The sequence below is a fragment of the Gordionus sp. m RMFG-2023 genome, chromosome 4, assembly GCF_954871325.1.
Source record: "Gordionus sp. m RMFG-2023 chromosome 4, tfGorSpeb1-WG-v2, whole genome shotgun sequence".
NCBI lineage: Eukaryota > Metazoa > Nematomorpha > Gordioida > Chordodea > Parachordodidae > Gordionus > Gordionus sp. m RMFG-2023.
Window position 1 is genome coordinate 14,662,481 of NC_088778.1, and position 23,353 is coordinate 14,685,833.

Here is a 23,353-nt window from a genome sequence, read left to right on the forward strand (position 1 = left end):
GTGATTTTGTTAATAATTATTTTAAAACAGAATATACAAAAAACATAACATTTAAAATTTTAGCACTTTCAGCCAAGTTTATTTATTTAATTATTTTTTAAAAAATGATTTTTGATTAGTATATAAATAAATATGAAGAGTTCAGATAATCTCATAGTCAATCTTTTTCAATTCACCCGGGAAAGGGATTTTCTTAGGTTTCAAGTTGCAACATTAATAAATAAAATTATTAATGAATATGAATTACCAAATGGTTTTTTAAAATTACTTATCTCAAGTCAGCTCGATATTATATAATATTAATTTGCATGCAATACAATTTTCATGATTTTAAAAAATATTTCTTTATTACGAATATATAATTAATTTTTTTAAAAAAGCGAAAATTTATAGATTTAACAAGGATAACGATATGAAATATTTATTTTGCACATGTTTTACATACTTAGGTAGGTTTTTATATAATAAAGATTCGTTGATCTCATGCATACTATAAAATGAATAAGTATATTATAAATGCTTATTCAAGCATAGAAATAGAAAGTTGACAAAAATCTTTATCTCATTGGCTTGACCATAAAATTCCTTAAATAAAATTACTTTTTAATTTTATATAACCCCTATAAATTTTAAGCGCTACTAAGGTCTTTACTTTATCTCGTTAGCATTTTATTTAATTGACCTATGGCATTACTTTTTAGGACTGCATCGTTAATAATACGAAAATACATGCTGGTTCAACCAGGGATGAGAATCCATACCCTGAATTCGAATCGTTTTTTAAATTTATGGTTTAAGAATTGTTTTTTATTTATTCCCTTAATTATTATATTTTGAATATATGATAATTCGCTTAAATGAAATTTTTAATACAAATGTATAATATTATTAAGTATTGTATTATTCTAGTTATAATTATGAAGAAAATTATTTTTATGGTGAAACTTGATATAATAAAATAAATTTAAAAAAAAACGGGTGTCTGTTATGTTAACTAAATTTTATAAGTTCTCATTTTTCTTAACTTCGAACCCGAACCTGGTTCAGGGATTTTTCATTGAACCAGAACCCGAACCCTTTTTAGAACGAGGGTACACCACAGGGATATGAACCCTTCGACAATAAAAAAGGGTCTAGGTAAATTTAAAAAGGGCCCGGGTTCAGGGAATATAATAATGACTCAAAATAAGACTTTTTTTCATTCATTTATTATTATACTTCAATAGATACACATTTATAATTTACAAATTATAAAAATGAATTAATTTATATTTTAAATGTTATATTCAATCGCACAATCATAATATCTTCTAAAATATCATCCTTGAGATTTCCACGTAAATTAGACAATATATATTTCAAAGATGAAAATTCACTTTCTACGCTCACTTAAAATATATAGTTATCTTTATAATACATAAATTATTGTAATTGTGTCGCCGGTACAGCCATGACGATTCTAAACAATATATATAATTCTAGATATATTGAAGGATTTTCTTCCCAGAATTTCAAAATATGTGTATTCTTTTTATTCTCTTAACTTCGGAACTTTTCTATTAAAGATGCAATAGGCATTTTTTTGATCCTCCTTTCTATTTGATGATAATTTGATTTTTTTCCCCCTCTATCTAAGTAAAATTTCAATATCATCAATGTTGCTATCATTATTATCACTATCTAGCCTCCAATATATTGTAAATAACGGAGTTTTGCGTATGCCATAAATCCTCAAGATGGTCTATAGCCATTTGTTTTTGCTCAATACTCAATAAAACTTGATATCGAGGGTCTAGATATATAGAAGCTTATACAACACTATTTTGCAAATATTGTTGCTCTCGAATTTTCATGTTATCTAATATTTCATATGAAAAAGGACTTGTAAATCTTTCTAAATCTAATCGGTATCTAATCCATATGCCATAAAAATCAGATAAACATAATTGTTCCGATTGTAATCTTAATGTTGTTATTTTTAAAGGAACTAATACACTTCTTTTATTTGGCATCAATCATTTTCCGACAAAATGACTCACATGTTTCTATAGTAAAATCATTACAGGAACCTTTCAAACTTAATAATCGTTCTAGCATCATACAAATTGAGGACCAACGTGTTGTACAATCTAATATTGCCATTGACCTTTTCATTGATTTTAACATTCTTACAACTGTAGGAGTTCTTAAATATTTTGCAACATCCCTTGCTTTATCAATAATAGTTTTAAAGTGATTATTTTTTAGGCAATCATTAATAGCCAATATAAATTTACATAATGAACTATTACCTACACTAGAAAATAATTTATGATATCAATCTCTAAATAAAATGGAAGTCCAGGAAGAAAATTGAAAGAAAAACGCGAAGATAAAATAAATGATTCCACTAAAAAAGTTAATAAAATTTATATTATAAAAATATTTATAAAATTTTTTTATGACACTTAGAGTCCTTAGACCCTCCACCTGTAAAAAGGGTCCGAGTTCGGGTTACAGCAAAATGCGAGTATCCGGGTTCGGGTTCACGTCCCTGGTTTATATACAGCACTGTTTCAACCCGGCCCACACCATTAAAGGACAATTGTTTATTTAAAAATCGATATTTTATTTGTAAAAAAATATCAATTTAGAAAATTTTACCAAAACCTCAAATTTTATGAAGGGGAGCCTTACAAAATTTGCACACTTTTTATCGAATACAGTACCGATTTCCACACGGCTTATAACATATATTGTCAATATCACCAAAGGTTGGTTTTTTTTAACGCTCTTATTCTTTTAAGTTTTTTATTGGCATAACATAATTAAAATAGAAAAGGCATATTATATAGAAAGAAAAAAGAAAGCAAGCAAATATGAAGACTCGGAACCCGGTCCAACCCGTATATTCGGCTTGGATCGGGCTATAAAATGGTATAATTTATAAATCCAGACCGGGCATAAATATAAAAGATACAAACCCATCCTAAAATTTTTTTTTAATCCGGAGTGCTCATATTTTTAATTTTCCTTCGCGATTTACCAAATGCAGCTAAAATATTTAAAATAGCGAAATTTTCAAAAATCCGGGACAAAGCAGGGATTAAAATAATAAATAAAATTTTGAGCTTTGCAGGTTTCTCATATATTGTATATATTCTGAATTTTTGTGTATTTATTTAGAACCTTGTTATTATTTCACCTGGATGATAAAAATTATCGTAAAAAATTACTGGATCATTTCTTAAAACAACGTCAAATTACTCTATCTCATTCGCTTCCCATTGATTCCTATTTGCTCAAACCTATTCAAAGAATCCTAAAATATCCACTTATTTTGAAAGTTAGTAGAATATTTGTTTTCATACATTTTTTATAAATATTAATTTTTGATGTAGTATTCTCATAAATTGTATTTTAATATTTTTTTTTAATTTTTAGCAATTTAAAATGTTTATATCCAAAAAAGAGACATTTCTTTAAAATGACTAATTATACTATTATTCTTTAAAGTTCTCTTATAATTTTCTCTTTCGAGCATTTTGTACTGAATTAAAATAAATATTCTCTTGGCAATGGTATATAAACTTTGCAATTTGATAAAAATTAGAATTATCATATTTTTGAAATATATTTAAATTATCAGAATTTGGAGAAACATTACACCCCCCAAGCTGAATTAAATTTTAGGCCCTCTTTATCTTGCGACGAAAGTATTAATTTTGATACTTCAAAATCTATTGTCAATAATGCTTATCAGCATATGGCGAAAGTGGCCCACGATATCAATTCAGCTCTCAGGAAGCTTGAAAATTTGGAAAAAGTCCAAAAATTGGCCCGATATGGCTTTATCAATTGGCCTGTAAGTTATAAATATTAAATTTTTTATCTATTTATAAAATAGCTTGTTTCAAGATCATTTAAGTCAATATCAGATTTATATACATTAATCTTTTAAATAAAATTTCAATAAAATTATTTAAATTATGACCAGGGTTGCCAGGTCTCCCTCCATCAGCGGGAGACTCCCGCAATTTTTTAGTTTACACGCAGTTATCTCACTTCTGCAAAACTACTGCAATTTTAAATTTCTCCAGCACAATTTTTTTTAGCATTTTAACGTTTTTAATATATAAATAATAATTTTGAGAAACAATAATTGATTATTTTTATATTTTTAAAATAAATTTTAAATATTTATTCAAAAAACATGTATAGTTTGTAAATTTCTGTTTTATTTTTATCCAATAATAAATCATTTTTATGTATCGCCGGGGTGGCCTAATGGGTAAGATGTACGCTTGGAAACACGAGTATGAACAAGGACGCAGGTTCAATCCTGGTAAGAACCATAAAAACTTTCAAGTTTTTCTTCGATGACTGATGTGTAAAGACATATGGTATGATGAATTTCGGAGCTTAGAGATGACACCCCGATCACCGACAGGCCTGGACAGTCGGGTGCTAAGGATACCTGTCCAATAAACAAAATGAAGAAAACAAATGGAAATATGAATATGAAAGCTAGAGCGTTCCCTCCAAGCGACGCGCAGGGTGTAGACCTTCATCCTGTGAAAAGTAAAGTAAAGGTCAAAGCAAAGAAAAAACAACAAGATTAGCAAGTTTGAATATTGGGACGCTTAAAGGTAAGACGAGAGAATTGGCATCAATGTTGAATAAGAGTAAAGTTGCTATAGCGTGCATACAAGAGACGAAGAGATGGGTATAAATTGTACTATAATGGACTTGTTAGCAATAGGAACGGTGTCGGCATCATCCTCAGTCAAGATCTAACCTCCTCAGTTGTAGAAGTCAACAGAATCTCTGATAGACTAATGAAGATACTCTGCATTGGTCCAATCAATACTACACATCCTTTCAGTATATGCCCTCAAACGGGTTGCAAGGAAGAAGAGAAAGATGATTTTAGAGCTATCCTCAACGAATCTGTAAGAGGTACAAACCACTATACAGGAGAAAAAAGCCCTTTATAAAATATGGTACAAATCCAAAAACGCAGATGACGACAAGATACAAAAAATCCAAGAGATTAACTACAAAAACGGTGGCTAGAGCCAAATCTAGATACGTCGACATGTACGAAGAACTACATAACAAAGAAGGGCAAAATAAAATATACAGATTAGCCAAACAGCGAGAAAAGAACTCTATACAGGATATGTATATGGGCCACAACAATGGTCCGTAGCGCACAACAGGTACTTCAGCAGGCTTCACGGTCGGCTCTCAGCCCACTTCTTTTCATTACAGTAATAGATGTATTATTAGCAGTCCCGTGGAATATGATATTATATTGTGATACTTGCCGAATCTAAGGATGAAATGAAAGAAAGTAGAAACGCACGGATTAAAAGTAAATAGAGAAAAGAGGGAAAAATTACAGTTCCATATAATACAACCAACTATTCTATATAGTTCGGAAACATGGCCAACCAAAGAATCAGACGAGAGAAGTCTACAAACCATGGAGATGAGAATGCTCAGGATGATTGCTGGGGTAACAAGAAAGGATAAAGTGCGCGTACAAGAATACTAAGTAGTATAATTGTAATGAAATGTTTTAACGAATTTAGTTCATCAACTAAAAAAGTTAATGAATTAGAAGAGTTGGTGGAGTGGTCTGACTTGGAATGTTGTTGCGACATCTCCCTATCAGGTGGTTATCATTAATACCTGCCATCGATAGAATTTTAAAATTTTACGAACCTTTTAAAAAATATTTCTTTAATAAAGATGATAAAAGTTGTCTTAATATTTTTAAAAATTTTTTCGAGAATTAAATAGCAGAGGCATATTTAGGAATGATTTCACATGTAGGAAATCTACTACATGCTGTTAATATGCAGTTGCAATCAAACGAATCTTTTTTAATAAAGATTCACAAAATTATGTTGCGACTGTGTTCATCTTTACAGTTAGAAATTGACAATAAATTTTATTGTGCTATTGTTAAAAATATCATATTAAAATGTTCAAATATTACTCTAATTAATGTATTTTTAAATGAAGCAAATATTTTTATTAAGACATTCAGAATATTTGCAATCAAAATTTGATTTCAATAACTCGATTTACAAATTTTTAGATGACCTTGGAACAAAAACCATCGATTAGATGGTTTTTGATAAATATATTAAAAATACCGATAGACATTGATGTCTTGTTTGAGGAGATTGTAATGCTCTCTATTTTTTATAATTCGCCAGAATACTTAAAGATAGATGGTCTAAAAGCAGAGGAGAAATGGGTGAAATTTTTTCGTAATAACGATAAATCCCCATGCTTGGGAAAAATATGTCAGTATTTCTCTTTAACTCATTCTAATGCCTCATCGGAGCGCATTTTTTGTCCTGATGAGGACTGCCTGGAGAAAGGAGAGTAATCAGCTCTAACAACATTAGAGGCCGAGCTAATGGTTAAAAAAATATAATCATGCCAGCAATTTTATAAATATCTCAACAACGACAGTAAACGTTTAGTTCCATTATTTAAATCTCAAATAAAAATACTACAAACTATTTAATTATATATTTTATAAAACCTTATTTATATACACATTCGCATAAAATAAATATATTTTTTACATTGTAAAATTAAAATCGTTTGTTTTTTTATGAAATTTTATATTTTAAATAGATCGTTGGTTTTTTTATTATAAGAATTAATATATTTTAATAAATATAGATATAATTTAAAAAATTTTGTCTCGTTTTATTAATATTTTCTTTTATATAAAATATAAATAAAGTAACTCCTTTTGAAAAATATTTCCTATTTCGAAATTATAAAACGTTACCGACTGTTAATATTTATATAAAGTAGTGCTGTAAACGATACTACAAAAAAGCGACGCATTACCGTTACTCGTTACTTCTGAAAAAGGAACGCGCGTTACTGACTATTTAAAAAAGTAACGGGTTACTCGTTACTTTAAAAATTAAATATTATATTCAAAAAATATATTTATTTTTTTCCTGCAAATAATATAAAAAGAACAAAAAAAATATAAGATAAGATCTTTTTATAAAAAATATTTTCATATATATAATTATAATATAAATAAATTATACAAAAATAATATATTATATATAAGATAACATCTTTTTGTAGCAATTTTTTATTGATTTTCAAAATTTTGATCAGACAAACAAGAGCGCTTAGTGCTTAACACACCTTTCACTGTGTTAAACACTCGTTAAATAACGCAGAAGATGGGAGAGTTGTATTATATTTAATAAATAAAATTTTAATTCGGGGAATTTATTAAAAATATTTAAAGAATTATCTTTATTTTAAAAATAGCTTAATAGATCGTCTTCACAATCTTCATTTCAAAATTTTTTTTTTATCTCTATCAGAAAATATTCTGGTATGTGTATTGGATAAAGGAATTAAGTCTGCTCTTTCTTTATCAAGATCTTTTCTCAAACTGGATAAGTTGTAGCATTCTTTCTTTGTTGACCTTTAATTTTATCCAGGGCCATTCCAATTTAAATAGCGGGTGAATTATTGCGGATAGTATATATTCAATAGATATGTTTGAATCTATTGAAAATAAAAGATATCGAAATATAGCTTGCAAGTAATATTTGAACTGTATACCTTTTATCTATGCCTTTCAGGATTGAATTAATAAGCGGCTTACAAAACTTGAAATTATTTCAGGCCATTTTTTAAAGTTTTAATATTATAATAGTTATCGTGAAAGTGAAATATCCCAAATTGAAAGAGCAGTAGCAATCGGTTCCATAATCTATAAAATCATATATATACATATCATATTTCTTAATTATTTCTAACCATACAATATTAACCATGAACGACTTGTTGTTATCTGAATATCTCTGTAATTCAGATTTATCACAAGATTCGTCAATTTTTTAGCAATTTCCTTAATAAGACTATCAATTAATTTCACATAGTTATAAAAAGAGTTCCGTCTTGTCATGGGTAATCAGATATCTTCCCATGTTTCCTTAAAATTGGATGCACAGTTTGAATATTGCTCATGTTTTTTCCACATTAGAAAATGTAATCTTTGAAATGGTTTTAAAATGGGCATCGTTACCTCTTTTTAATGTCAACACTTGTAATGAGATTTAAAGTATGTGCTGAACAGGAGTGTTGCTTAGGTAAGTATACAATACTATCATTAGTGTTTTGATTTTCAAATAGATCAATTAATGGCAGAGGAATTATTTCAATACCCGATTCCTCACCTTGTTCATATACTCTAATAAATATATTATAATTTTTTTTTCTTGAAAGCTTTTATAATTTCTAGCAATGTCGGTAATGCATTTGGTCACTTTATTTTGTATCTTATATGTGGTAAAAATTTCAAAGATTATTTTTACTAGATAATCAAATGTGTGTTTTTGGTTTAGCCTTTCACAAGCTAAGCAGACTGAAACCCTCTCAAGAATGTCTGGGTAGCCAGTTATCGTCATCCCTAAATAAGAATTTATATTTTATATACCGATGATAAGCTGATCACGAATCTACAATTGTACGGACAATTTTATACATAATAACTAATTTCTTTGCTATGGTGTCATATGCTTTGTTAATTTTTAATACGAGAGTAGACCTAGACATCACATTTTTAGTTAGCTGCAGTTTTTTGATAATATTAATAAATGCACTATTTTCTACATTTAAAAATGGTTGTAATTCTTTAATTAGAAAATTAAAAACTGATTTATCAACAGCTGATTGTGCTATTTTTATCTTTGATGTAGGTGGATTCTGCATCTCAATGAGTGTGAGTTGATTGGCTTCAATTTTTTTTATTGCTATTCACATGTTCATTAATCACTTTCATTTTTGAGGAATATACAGTCTATAATTTTTTAATTAAAATATTTTTAATTCCTGAATTTTTTATCAAAAATAACTTAGCTTTAAAGATAAATCTTTTAAAAATTTAATTGCACTTTTTAATCTCTCACTAAGCTTATTGTCAAGGAAAGCCTTAAAAATTGCCAAAGATAATTTTTCAATTTCTTATCTTTTCAGAATTACCATTTAAAAAGGAATCAGGAAAAATATCTAGGCTCAGTTCTCTAAAACAATATTGCTTCATAGTTTTATTCCATATAAATATTTATATTTTATTCTTTAAATTTATTAACAATTTGAATTTACACCAATAGCAATACTAAAACAAGAAATAGAACATATTGTTTAAACCCAATATAATATTTTGAACCAATACCAATATTTTCTTGATCTTGGTTCTCAGTCCTACACTATAGTATAATTTAATTGATTATATTTTAATTTCATGATTGAGCGTTTCAAAATATTATGAAAGAATACTTCTTTTAATGGTTATTTTATAATACCCATGATTTAATATTCTATTAAAGTAATGTTTAAAATATATTAATTCATCTTTTTACTTTCATATGTTTTTTAAGTTTGAACTGCTGGACATTGAGGTTGAAATATTTGCGTTGGGACATAATTTACATTTACAAAGTGTAGACTTTGTACCCTTAGTTTTCTTTATTGGTGTAAAATATACTTCAAATTGGGAGTGGAGGGGGGGTTTAAATCATCTTCATCTGAAGAATTAAGTACAATGGACATAATATTCTTAAAATAAATTATAAAATAGAATAATAATATTATTATTAACATTAACATTTACTTTGAATTTTGATTGAATATTAATTATATTAACATTCGACTGATAATTTAACAACGAGAATTTAAAATAAAAAAAGGAGTGGTGGTTGATATGAATTAAAAACTCGGCTTAAATTATTTATATTAAATTATAAAAGTAATTTTATAGTACATTAAAACATGTTTTTTTTAAGAAAAAATTTAAAGTAACGTTTTGCGTTACCGTTACTCATAAACAAGAAACGCGTTACTGTTACTCGTTACCTCTAGAAGATGGTAACGAATGGCGTTCCTTTTCTTCAAAAAAGTAACGACGTTAATTTTGACACTACTTTACAACACGAATATAAAGTAATTACAAGAATTAATAGGGAGATGATTAAGCTAATTCATAATCCCGGCCGAAGGCCGGCACTAAAAAATATTTTTTAATAATTTTTATTATTTCTATCGCAATTTTCATATTTCACCCGCAAAACACCAGATTCCCGCAATTCGAAAATTTTGACCTGGCAACCCTGGTTATGACAGATAGCTTTATAATGAAATTTTATATAAGTTAAAGTTATATATAGTTACTTGGGGTTGAATAATATCAGGGTTTTTAGTGTTTTATATATTTTTTTATTAGTTTTTAAGAGTTTTTTTTATGTGCATTTTTTTATTGTTTAATTTCGTAAATTGTTCATGTTTTATTTTAATCTGCCCAATATGATTTATAGAATCCATAATTGTTTCCTGTATGAGTTAAGCGAAAAAGAGCATCATATGGTTCCTTAGTATGTGGCCAAGGAGTTTAATTTTTTCTTAGCTTAGTATCACTTAGGTTGGAACGTGACCGTTACCCATAATTTTTTGTTTCATATGATTCTGGTATGCATATAGTCTTTATTGCTTAGGCATCTATTAATAAAGGTTAGCACCTACTTTATCTTCTTTTTATTTGCATTACAAGTGTGGCTGCCATATAAGAGTGGGATGACTGAAGTAGCGTTGTTAAACAATCCGATTTGAGGCGATTTTTAAAAACGGCCTGAAGTTTTGACCAAAATAATATTATGTGGTAGAAAGGTATGAACTCTTATTTGCCGAATCTCGAGGCTTACATAATATTATTTTGGCTAAATTTTAATCGGGCCGGTAAATCGACCCAAATCTACTGTAAAGCTAAGCATTCTGATGCATTTTTTTTAGGGAAATTTCTTTTGAAGACTAGAGTTTATATTTTTTATAAGTAATATTGATATTTTTTATTCTAGTTTCTATTTCTACCTTTGTATTCCATTTATTCTTTATGTTTACTCCTAGATATTTGAAGTGATATTTGAAGTTCGTTTTGTTTCATTTGAGTCAACTGTTTGGCGATCTATTTGTGCGCTTATGACGGAATGATGATAGTTTTATTGCAGTTTATGCTTAGATCAGTCTTTGAGCTATGTGAGCTGTAATGTATTTTTAGTAGTAATAAAATATCGAAATCTTTTGTAATGTATTTCTAGTAGAATTCTTTCATTTTTTTTATTTAGTATCCAAAATAAAAATCATAATTTATTATTCAAATTCATATCAAATTATATAATAATAAAAATAAACATTTTACAAAAAATAACAAAAACAACAATTTAATACATATCACGAGCCTAGGGGTTTTATTAGATTTATAGTTTCGGATTCTAATTTAGTGATGAGTACTATGACCAGACAATTTTTTTGTATTGACTAATTATTTGGGAATGCGTCGAAGATATGTCAGAATTTTTAATTGTTCATATTCATATTAAAAATGATGAGCGAAAACACACAGCCTTCCCTTACTATAATTAGGTAATTACTATATTTTTAACCCTTTAAGCCATCACTTTGACCTCGGGGTTTTTCTTAAAAAGATAGCAAAATTAAAACGCCTTAATATTAACGGATTTTCTTCAGATGGCGCTTGAAGATTGAGCCGAATTAGCCGACAGGGTCATTGGATTTGCCAAATTTAGAATCTGAAAATAAAATTAGACTCATTAATATAATTCATTTTATATTATATATTTTTTTGAACTTTTGTAATATTACATATATTGTACAAAGGAAAAATTTAAGAGCAACAAAGATATCTTACAACTCCTTAATTCTTTTGGTGAGCTGGTTTTGGATGGAGATTTGGAAGTTATGCAGATTAAATCTAAACTTACCGAAAGGCAAAAAGAAATTAAACACGGGGATGTATACAAAATCCGTTACGCCTTTTTGTTTGAACACATGCTTTTAATATGTAAGAAAAAACGTAGGAATTATGCGGACGATAACGTTAAAATGGCAGACCGCGCAAGACAATGCTACAGTTTTAAGAATGCCTTACCAGTGAGTATTTATTGAAAACGAAAGAATCAATATATTATTATTGGTTTTTGATAATTTTTTTATTAGTAATATTTTTACTCCTTAAATTTTGACCCTAATTTTATATGTATTATCTGCCCAAGTTATGCTTTTTTATGGAATATGAGAATTTTTATTTTATATAAAATCAAATTATTTATATTCAGGAATTCAATCTTCACCTTTTCATCATCATAAAAGAATAAATAACATTTTATATTATGGTAGTTTTTATTACCTGGGTTTATAGCTATAATTTTTGAGGGGAGACTATAAAAATTTAATATATAAAAGATGATAATTTTTTCCTATTTATGGGAAGTTTAAAATTTATTATGGAGAGGTAGGGGAAAGTTTCCCATGAAGAGAAGGGGTATTTTTAAAAAAGATTAGATAATTGTTATGCGGAAAATAAATATTTTTTCCAAATGTGGGACTCTAGTTCTACTTGACCACATTTATGTTTTTTATTAATTTTTTTATATAATAAGTGTTCAAATATCAAGATAATCGATAGTATTCCAAAATTTTCAAATAACGTCACCAGTGATAACATTCCTGTATCTTACGAAAGTCAAATCATCAATTACGGTACTGTCAACTACAATTCAAAAAGTCAACATAACGATTTGGTTATCAAACTCGTGCTTAAGCTATCCGATTTGAATGAAGCTTATCTCGACCATACAAGAAACAACGAGTTTTTTAAATCTTACCTCCAAAGAATTGGTGATAAAAACGATGATCTTATCCTAGAAAAATGCGATAACTCTTTTTTTAATCGTTCGCATATTATTTGTAAACTAAAATTCCTAAATCACACTCAGAAACTTGCTTGGTTTCAGGCTCTTCTCGAATGCGTCGATAAATCGAAACCAGTTGAACAAAATTTTGAGAGGTTTTTTTTATAGATTTTATAAAAATTATTCGGTATTTATAAAACAATTCAGTTCAATTATTATATCTAGTTGAATAAATGTTTCCAATATGTAATATGTTGTATTATAAGGAAATCTATGCCAACTTTATTGTTACCGGATAGCGAAGCTGAAAATTTTCAAACCTCAAAGATGGTATCCTTTGTGTCCCAAAATGGTTTTTTAAAATAAATTTATTTTAATACTTTATATAAAACTAACCTCCCCTCCCCCCTTCCCCCTAAAAACTACATGAATTTTAGTTTATTAAAAGCTTTTTTTAAAAAAATAGATGTTGTCGTTATGTGTCTTTAAACTCTACAAATGTTGATGTTCATTATAAACTATAAAAAAATTTTGATCATTTATTAAAATATAAGAATATAATTTTATCAAAATACATGAGTAATTTTCGAAATTAGATATTACATTTATAACGGTAATAAATTTTTGTTAGATTTTAAACCAACATTAAAATATAAATATTTTTGATTTTAATAGACTTTTTTAAAATTATTTTTTAAGATGATTATAAAATAATTTTAATATAATAAAAATATTCAAAGCATTTGAAAAGGCTACCAAAGCGGTCTCGAACTTTCAAGTTAATTTAATTCACGATCAAAATAATTATTTGCATCTATTTTATATTATATATTACTAATATTTATTTTTTTTTAAAAATCCTTATTTTAGAAATATGCTTCTTTGCGTAGGTCGGGGCCAAGAAAACATGATGAAGATGATAACTTACATTCGTCCCAATTTTTTATTCCTCCCCACCATTCAAAAGCCAGAAATATTTCTCATAATATATCCCAAAATCCCCAGAAATCAACGTTTTACCTTAAAAAAGAGCCCGTTCTAGATGTCGGTACAAATGACAAAGACAAGAATAATAATTATTCCTTGAAAGTTGTCATTAATATAACCTCTAATTACAAGGAAAATCTGTCTACCAACCCTTCAGCTCTACACATGGGTTATAATCAGTTCGAAAACGATTTCGATTCATGTCAAGATACTATTAATTCAGCCGCGAAGAGTAACGATACACTAAATATCAACAGCATTCAGGTAGACAATAAGCTCATATCGAGATGGTCTCAAGCTTCCTCCACTTCCTCCAACAGTAGTGGTATCCATTCCATATGCTCTATTGATCTTTTCAATTCGTAATCAATTCAGAAATAATTTGAGCCACTTTTCGTTGCATCGTTTATATTATTATAATGATCAAATAGCATTATAATATAATACTATATTTTTATCTGTTTTTTAATATATAAGAAATCGTAATTTAGTGGCTATTACATCTTCATTACTTTTTATTAATAATAATATATGATATTTTTTTGTGAGATTTTATATAAAAGATCTAAAATTATATTTTTCAAATTTTTTAATATATAACTTATATCTTTTTAATCACGTTTCATTTTGAATGTATATGTTATATAAATAAAAATGATTAGTTGAATAATTAAGCTTCTTAACGGCATAGAGTTTCGCATAGTTAGCCAAACAATAGAAAGAAAAATTATGTCAATATGATTTAGGAGATTGCAAAAGCAAATTAATGAGAAGTAAGAATTAAAAACGTTATAATATTGTTTGCATATTATTATACATATAATAATATTTCATGCAAGTTTATGGCTTACCTCCTCATACCGGAAACACAGACCTAATATTAACCCATTAAATTTAAGTGTGGTTTTACCATACTGCCTTGCCCAGTTGTTTCTAAGTTTATTTAAAAAAACTTTAGCATCACTTCTACGAGTTAAAAGTATCACTTTTATTTGAAAATCTAGACAATTTTGGACATATATAAATTTTAAATTATTCTTGTATAGTGACAAAAAATTTAAAAGATAAAAGGGCAGTTTTCAAAAAATTTATACCACCATAAATATTCATGTCACGTAAAGGGAGTATGAAAATGATATTCTCTCAAAATTTAAGCTTTTCCTGACGACCTAAGGTAAAAAAGTTACTAGTGACTGCCGTTTAACCACACTTATTATTTATATTTCTCCCTTAAGTTCCATGGGGGGGGGGGGGGGGTTGTAGGCGGATTTTTAAAAAATAGATTAATCATATTTAGATTTACAATAACATACCATTTGCTAAGGAAAGGGAATTTTCTCGCTTTCCATTTTTCTGAATTATGCCATTGATTATATTTAATATAAATACTGTATTCTTATAAAATCTTTGAACGCGTTAATAAACTTTATGCCATTCATATGCGTATATAGTATTTTCCCATAGAGAAAACATTATTGGGGTTTCCGCCACAAATTTTATGTTCACTTATTGTAGGCCTTTGGCTATATTATATTTTTATAAAATTAGGGTTTACACGCTCTTTTTTTATAAGGATGTTATTTTCTAAAAATTATAAATTATAGTCGTTATTTAAAAATTTAATAACTTTTACTAATTTTTCGTTCAATTTCTTCTTCAATGACTCATTATATGCATTTTTTGGGGAGCGGGAATTTATATTGGCTTAAAATGATGTTTAAGGGAACAGGCTATCTCCCCCACCCTTGTTTACGTGCCTGATTCCATTATCAATCACAAATATACACTATACATTTAATATTATCTCCCGTTTTTCTTTTCGTAATTTCCCTTGTCAAAAAAAATGTCCTTAAATTCATATTGATAACAAACTTAGCTTGAAATACTTCATTTGTGCTCCCGCCATAATCCACCGTGTCACTTTTCATGGTCCGCGTTCACCTCTTATCATGACCCATCGGAATCGTAAATAATTTCAGAAAGTTATTAATATAATATGGCCTTATAAACTAAATATATAGTAAAATTTTACATGCAATAAATTGTACTAGGAATAAAGATCTCGTATTTTTTATAAAAATTATCCTATTATTATTCTTTTCTGACCTTTAAATTCATTACATTAGAAATAAAATATCCATCCACAATTACTAAACATTTTATAATACGAATTTTATTAGGTAAATATAATTATGTATATACAAAATAAATATATAATAATAATAATGTTCTTATGAAATCTGTAAGGCTTCGCACTCCATCACTAGATTCCTCTCATTTTTTTTACCCTAAGATATTGTAGCTCTGCGATTTTGTACACGGTGTCAATCTATCCACACGCCATCGTTCGAGTTTAGTTTCATCGGTAGCCACCTCATTTTTTAAAATTATCCAGATTAATGGGTGTTTATTTCCAACCAGATTAGATAAACGATAATTATAACCTTCACATCGATTGATTGTGTGTTCTCATGTTCAAGGTTTCCGGTGGTCGAGGCTCAATTCCACTTGTTTTAGACTGAGAATTACCTCTTGCGACCTTCCTTGATACTTCATTGAAATAATTTAATCGGAATAATTGACAAATATCCTTACCATTGTTCTGAATATCTTTCTTAGAAATATCATTGCATTGCCCATATCACATACCGGAACATATGCTAAGCTGTCTTTCATGTCAAAAAAAAGTTTAGAGTTTTGTCGGCCCTTTATTGGCTTTTCAGGCCTTCTGAATTTTTATATGTATTCTTTGACACAAATCGTATAGGCATCCTCTGATTACGATGTTATCCCATAATTAAAAAATAAATAATGAATATATTAATAATCATACCAATTTTTCGAGATCCATGCATTATATATAATGGATAGGGCTGTGCCGATCCACATATTTTTCACACCGATCCGACATTGTTTCAAAACCGATCCGAAATTATATTGATTTTTTACTACCCCCCTTTGAACCAAATGTAATTAAGAAATAAATATTTTTTATGCAAAAAATCGAATGATCAGGCCGATACCTGTAAAAACAGATTCAATCTTTTTACATTTCTTTTTTTTTTGTTATTTTATATAAATTTATTTTACATTAATAATATTTTCTAAATAATTTTTCTTTAAAGAATGCAAATGCACAATACCCTTTAAGTTTAATTTATTTTTTAAATAAATTTATAGTATTTTAAAAGTTTTATAAAAATAAAAAGGAACACCCAAAGTTTATTTATTTTAAATTTATTTTTAAATATGGTATCTGAATTATGGAAATATTTTACAAAAGACAAAGATAATTTTGCAAAATGCGTTATCTGCGTAATTCTAATTTCACGGGGAGGAATAAGGAAAAATTCATTTAGTACTAGTCCTTAAGCTTTTTTTAAATAATGCAGAAATAAAAAAATTAATTTAAATGCATAATTCGACTTTTTGCATAAAAAATATTGATTTCTTAATTACATTTGGTTCAAGGTGGGGTGGGGGAAGGGGGGGGGGAAATCAATATTGCTATCGGATTGGTTTTGCAATATCGGATCAGATCGGTGAAAAATATGAGGATCGGCACAGCCCTATTTTTTTATTTTTACAATAATTAAAAAAAGTTTAAGGATATTGCTAGTATTAAATGAATTTTTCATTATTCTTCCCCGTGAAATTAGAATTCTGCAGATAACTTATTTTGAAAAATTATCTTTGTCTTTTGTAAAATATTTCCATAATTCAGATCTCATATTTAAAATAAATAAAACTTTGGGTGTTCCTTTCTATTTCTATAAAACTTTTAAAATACTATAAATCTATTTTAAAAAATAAATAAAATTTAAAGGGTGTTGTGCAGTTGCATTGTTAAAAAAAAAAAAATATTTTAAATGCTTGATATGATTCAATTATTAGTTATTTATTATATAATATTTAAAGATAGGACTGAACATAGTGATCATAATTCAGTTTATATGTTTTTCCAATTTCCACACAAATTTTCTACAGAATCTTTGAATTTTAAGTCATTTTTGTACCAGAGATTCCTTTGCACTTTTATGCTTTCCATAAAATTATATTCTGATACTAAAAAATATATTAATATAAAAGACTAAATCGTTTGGATTAATAAATTTATAAAATAAAAATTACAGCATTAAATTTTGTGCTTACTAATTTTTTATAAAAATTTCAAAAATAAATAAATTTTGAATAAATTTTTATTCGAATTTATTTATTTTAATTATTTTTTTAAAAAAATAAATTTTTATACCGATAAATGAAATTGGACATCATTTTATTTTTACATTTAACATAGATTATGTTATTTTTTTCTTCTAAATTTATTATTTTATTTATTTATAATTTTTAAGATTTAGGACGCCGCCTAAAATAACAAAAAAAAATAAAAGTAAGAGGATCGGATCAATTTTTTACAGGTATCGGCCCGATCCGATATTTTGAAAAACGTTAAATATCCGTGCCGATCCTATATTTAATATCGGCACAGCCTTAATAATGGATCAGGAAATAAATATGATAAATAATGAACATATTAATAATCATTCCAATTTTTCGAGATCCATGCATAATGTATAATAGATCAGGAAATAAATATGATAAATAATGATTGTGGCACTCGTTTATAAATTTATTTATCGAATGCCATAGTCTGCTAAAATATAAGTATGAAATAACCCCCCCCCCATTCCCCTCCCCCCCCCATTCCCCTCTCCTTCAAGAAAGTAAATCTAAATAAATTAGCAAAAAAGAAATTTAAATCCAAATTTAAAATCAAAGAAAAAAAATTCCAAATGAAAATCAGCTAAAAAGGAAAATTCAAATCCGCATTTACTTCTCCCTTTACCTCCCCCCGCATCTACTTTACCTAACTCCCATAAATTCTTATAACAAAACATCTCTCAAAACTCCCCACCCCTTTTCGATTTTGAAGAAATGTCTGAGTGAGGGAGGATACATTTTTATATTTTCAAAAAAAATGACATGAAAAACATTTGATGCATACCATAAGTGGACCCTCACAACTAAGAGACCAATTAAATAATAGTGTTATTGTATATATTGTTAAGTATACGAAAAACAGTGAGTTCTAATATAAACCTTCAAAATAAATTATTCTGAAAAAATTTTATTCAAAAAGTAGAAAATTATGTGATTTGTTCTGTAACAATCTTATGTTATGTATGAGATAATTTTACAAAGTGTTAATTATAGCGTCAAATTTGATAACTAAAAAAATACTCTCTAAGTGTTTATTTTTCAGGAGATTATTTTTCGGGGGTTTTTTTCTGGGGTGAATAAGATAACATTAATTTAGGGAAAAGAAGAATGAAGGAGGGAAAAACATTATAAATATAATTGATGGGGAATGGCCCTACAAAGAGTGAATTAACAAATATAGAAAATTGCTATTCAATAATTGGTAGACTATTCTCTGCCTTAAATAGAACCCCATCGGTTTGGGAGAGATGAGTTTACCCAGAGATATTATGAAGATGCAAGTAGGAGCACCAAATGTGGTGAGAGTGAAGTAAGAGACTGGGGAGAACATGTAGTCGCCTGAGATGTCACCGCATTTTCTTGCTTTAACTGCTGACAATATATCACGGTTGGTTAGAAGTAGAAAGGGGATAGACACAATTAAAGTCTCAAGACAAAGAACTCATCTTCTTTTCTGGGATATCAATCTTTTGATATATAATTATTATAATATTTTTACATTTACAAACTTAATTTTATTTTTATAACAAAAAATTTAAATAATACTTTTTTAAAAATTATTAAATATTTTTATTTTTTGGTGGAAGGTAGCGCGAACGCTGGCCTTCCTTGTGTCACTCAGAAATTTGTCGTCCGAATTCTCCTAAGACAATTCGCCGAATTTATAGGAATAGGAAATATTTATCTTAAATAAACTTTCCTAAAATTTCCTTATTCGGGAAGAACCGCCTTCTTGATCACGGATTAACTTCTACGCGCTGTAATGTCTAATAAAGAAAATACTTTATGTTCATATATCATTTATAGACAGATATTTTATATTGAAATCTAGTCTCTTATATTTCGAATTTTGTAATTTTATCATTTATAACATAAGGTAAATTATCAATTTATATATTGTAGATGGCGTAATAATGATAATTTAAAATAATAAAAAAAAACAACATTCTAGAATTATTGTTTTATTTTATTTAAAAATATTATTTCTTTTCTAAAATATTTATAATGTTTAAAAGAAATTTGGTAATTACTAGCCAAATTTAAGTAATTGACAAAGTATAAATATAGGTTTAGACCTCTTTAAATTTTATTTAAAATAATTTTAATAATCATTTCTGATATATAATTATAAAATATTTAGCCAGTTAAATATGTAAAAGCTGCAATTTTTATATTTAGACAAATTTTCTGCCATTTATCACGATTTCACTGCTAGTCTTTACGATTTCGTGCGTAATTTTTAATATTTGTGTTTTTTAGCCGCTTATTTTTTACATGTGTATGACCAATTTTTAGAAATTACGTCTTTTCTTATTATTTATTAAAATACATTTTTCAAATATATATAAAAGGATGGTTTCATTTGTATTATATTGACAATATTTTATTGATTAAATATTTTTTCAAGAGCGACCATAAACCTTTTTCCAGGAGTGGCATAGGTATTTTTTTAATCAAAGCTTTATTGGATGTGGGAAACTACTTAATGTGCTGTGTTTTAATAGTATATTATATAAAGTAGCTGCCTAATTATTTTTTCAGTTTATACAATTAAATGCTTTTAGAGCTCTTTTTAAAATTTTGTAATGGAAGTATACACCTTGTGATGTGATAATAGTAATAAATGTAAATTATATAGTTTTAATTTTTATTAGTGTTATTAAACCATCTATCTTTGGCCAGCTCTAAAACGGCTTAACTAAGTTTTTATTCTAAAATGATAGTCTCTATTATTAAGTTGAGGCCTAACTTAGACGTTTAAGTCAATTTTTTAGGGGATAATCTTGACCACGCCATGTTGGAGTTGGTCAAAGTTAGGTGATTTAACATCACTAATATTTATAGTAAGATAATGGTAGCCCTTGTTATATGTTTATTTTAAAAAATGAGAAGTGTGAATTAAATAGTAATCCTAGTTCAAAAATTTTAAAATATATAAAGCTTTATCTGGGTTAGTGAGTTATAAACTGGGTATATAGTATATTCATTTAAAAATTCTTTCTTAATATAAGAATTTTCACTGATGAAAAATTAATTGCTTGCGCAGGAAGCCTATGCAAATATTTAATAATATTTTAAGTTTCTATAGGTATACTAGCTTATTTGCAAACATTTTATACTAGATAGTTTTCTTTCTGATATGAAATTTGCCAGAGTTTGTTATGATGGAGTAAAAATAAATGTCAGCTGCGTGTATTAGAAAAATGTTTCTAAGTTGCGTGGACAATTGTTATTTTGATTCAATTTTTTATACGATTTGAACTACTAGAAATATTATGCATTATAAAATCCAAAAAAGTATTGACAAAAACTCAGGATTTTATCCAAAAAATTTATCAGTTAAGGCTCGAGTTTCGCATTTAAATTGAAAAAAAATTTAAACCACTTTTGACAATATTTAGAAGGTTGGGTCATATTTTTTTTTAGCTAAAATTTTAATTTAACCATTTATATAAATCGGCAAAAAATGTTTTCGACAGCGCTATACACAAAATTAACATTTTAAAGTATTTGGTCATATTAGATCTGTAAAATAAACTTTTTGACCAATTAACCTTATGTGTCTGATCAATTAGCCGACTTGTCAACCCAGATATGAATGACGTTTAAATAACTGGAAGGAGTCATAGCGATAAAATTAGAAATTCAAAGTTGGGACAAAGTATCCATTTTTATTCGTTAATAAAATCTATGAAACTTCGCAAATTTTTAATCGGAGGGCTATCCCTCCCTCCACATTAGTTATGCCAATGTTTTGATTCATTTCATAATATATTATATTGCCGGAAATATGGTCAAGCAAAATTGAAAATATTCACATCAATTTGTAACTTTTCTCTATAGCGAATAGCATCCCAAAAATTAAAATTAAATATACCATTTTGTTTATCTTCATTCTAAATAGTTTTTAGCAAGATCAAAAACAAGATACATACAATTTGTTTAATAAATTGTTAATATTAGAAGAGGAGGAAGCCCAGATAAAAGAGCATATCTAGAGGTGCATGATAATGTTATATGGTTTGACAAAAAAATTAAATTCTACACAAAAAATATAATTTTTTTATATGCAATTTATTTGATAATTATTAAGATAATTTAATTCAATTTTAATTAAATTATAATTTATATATTATATAAATTCATCTTTTCTAAATAACTATTTGAGAGCGAATATAATTTTAATCGATAATTAAGAATGCTTCTACCCTTTAATTGTTTTGGGAAATAATGTAAAAATTGCCCTATATATAAACAAGGATGAAACTCTTTGTCTCTCTTATATGTGTCATAATACAATTAAATTTACATATGGCTTTCACTGATAGAAATCTATTGCCCATATTAAAATCACGTGAATTGAGATCGATTTCGCGACACTTTCCAAAAACTCAATTTATAAAAGTAGGCGACATTAATATTAGTGGTATGTATAAAATATACAAGCATAAATATAACTTTAGGGTTTCTTGCAGTCAAAATTTGGATGATATCTCTATTATAACAGTTTATGCATTCTATTATATGATTCAACGTTTTAATCACGATCCACATTTTCTTAGTAGCATAACGAGGAAATATATTAATCAGGTCGATAACAATTATTTTGAAGAAATCAATTTTAACCGTAAATATATCCATAGGTTGTATTATATCCATTCTGTGATGACTCCGCAGTTTCGCAAATATTCTATAAAAATATTAGATATAATTAAAGGATGGAAGGGGGGGTGGGTGTAAAAGATGTAGATAAGGAAATAACAATGATAGTTACTCTAATAATATATGATATAAAAATACAATCATTTAATGCTTTTTAATAATCACCTAATGCTCGTTGTAGTCATTTATATAAACCGTATGAACATGAATACGCAACAGATAATAAATGTTGTTATGGTGTCAAAGTTGCAATTTAAGAGAAATTTATATGAATAATAGAGTCGATTCATGCAGACTTTTCCCGATCTTAACTTGGCCTTTACCGGCACCTCACCAAATATATTCAATTGTTAAGATAGATCCAAAGTTTTTAATCTTAGCCGTAAGTTACAACATTTTAAATCAATTTAAATTAACAGATGTGCAAAAAATATCAGAAGAGAATATATTAGAGGGGCGTTGCATATCAATACCAGTTATAACCTTATGTTCAATAGAATTTTGGCCATCAGTAATATATTTTCTTAGTAGCCTTGGGGTAATATTTTGGATAATTCTATACCTGCTATACACAAAAAATAATATGATAATCAAGATGGAAATACGTCTTTTATATCACTCTAGATATCTTGGAATATTTATGGAATTCATAGCTTTGTATTTTTTGATACCGAGTAGAAAAACTATATTATGTAATATCGGTCAATTTTTTGCACATTTAGGTTCGATTTTAA

The 23,353-nt window shown here is 27.4% G+C and overlaps 1 protein-coding gene across 1 annotated transcript in view; it reads left to right on the forward strand.

The window, feature by feature from the left end:
- LOC135927823 (rhoGEF domain-containing protein gxcJ-like) overlaps positions 1–14,406 on the forward strand; it is a 30,262-nt gene extending 15,856 nt beyond the window's left edge. The window contains exons 4-11 of the mRNA XM_065464021.1: positions 2,634–2,753; positions 3,166–3,325; positions 3,629–3,844; positions 11,716–11,988; positions 12,498–12,904; positions 13,016–13,101; positions 13,490–13,527; positions 13,620–14,406. Of these exons, the coding sequence (XP_065320093.1) occupies positions 2,634–2,753; positions 3,166–3,325; positions 3,629–3,844; positions 11,716–11,988; positions 12,498–12,904; positions 13,016–13,101; positions 13,490–13,527; positions 13,620–14,102 (1,783 nt within the window). The 3' untranslated portion in view covers positions 14,103–14,406. The remainder of the gene's footprint in view (positions 1–2,633; positions 2,754–3,165; positions 3,326–3,628; positions 3,845–11,715; positions 11,989–12,497; positions 12,905–13,015; positions 13,102–13,489; positions 13,528–13,619) is intronic.
- Positions 14,407–23,353: the final 8,947 nt, after the last annotated feature.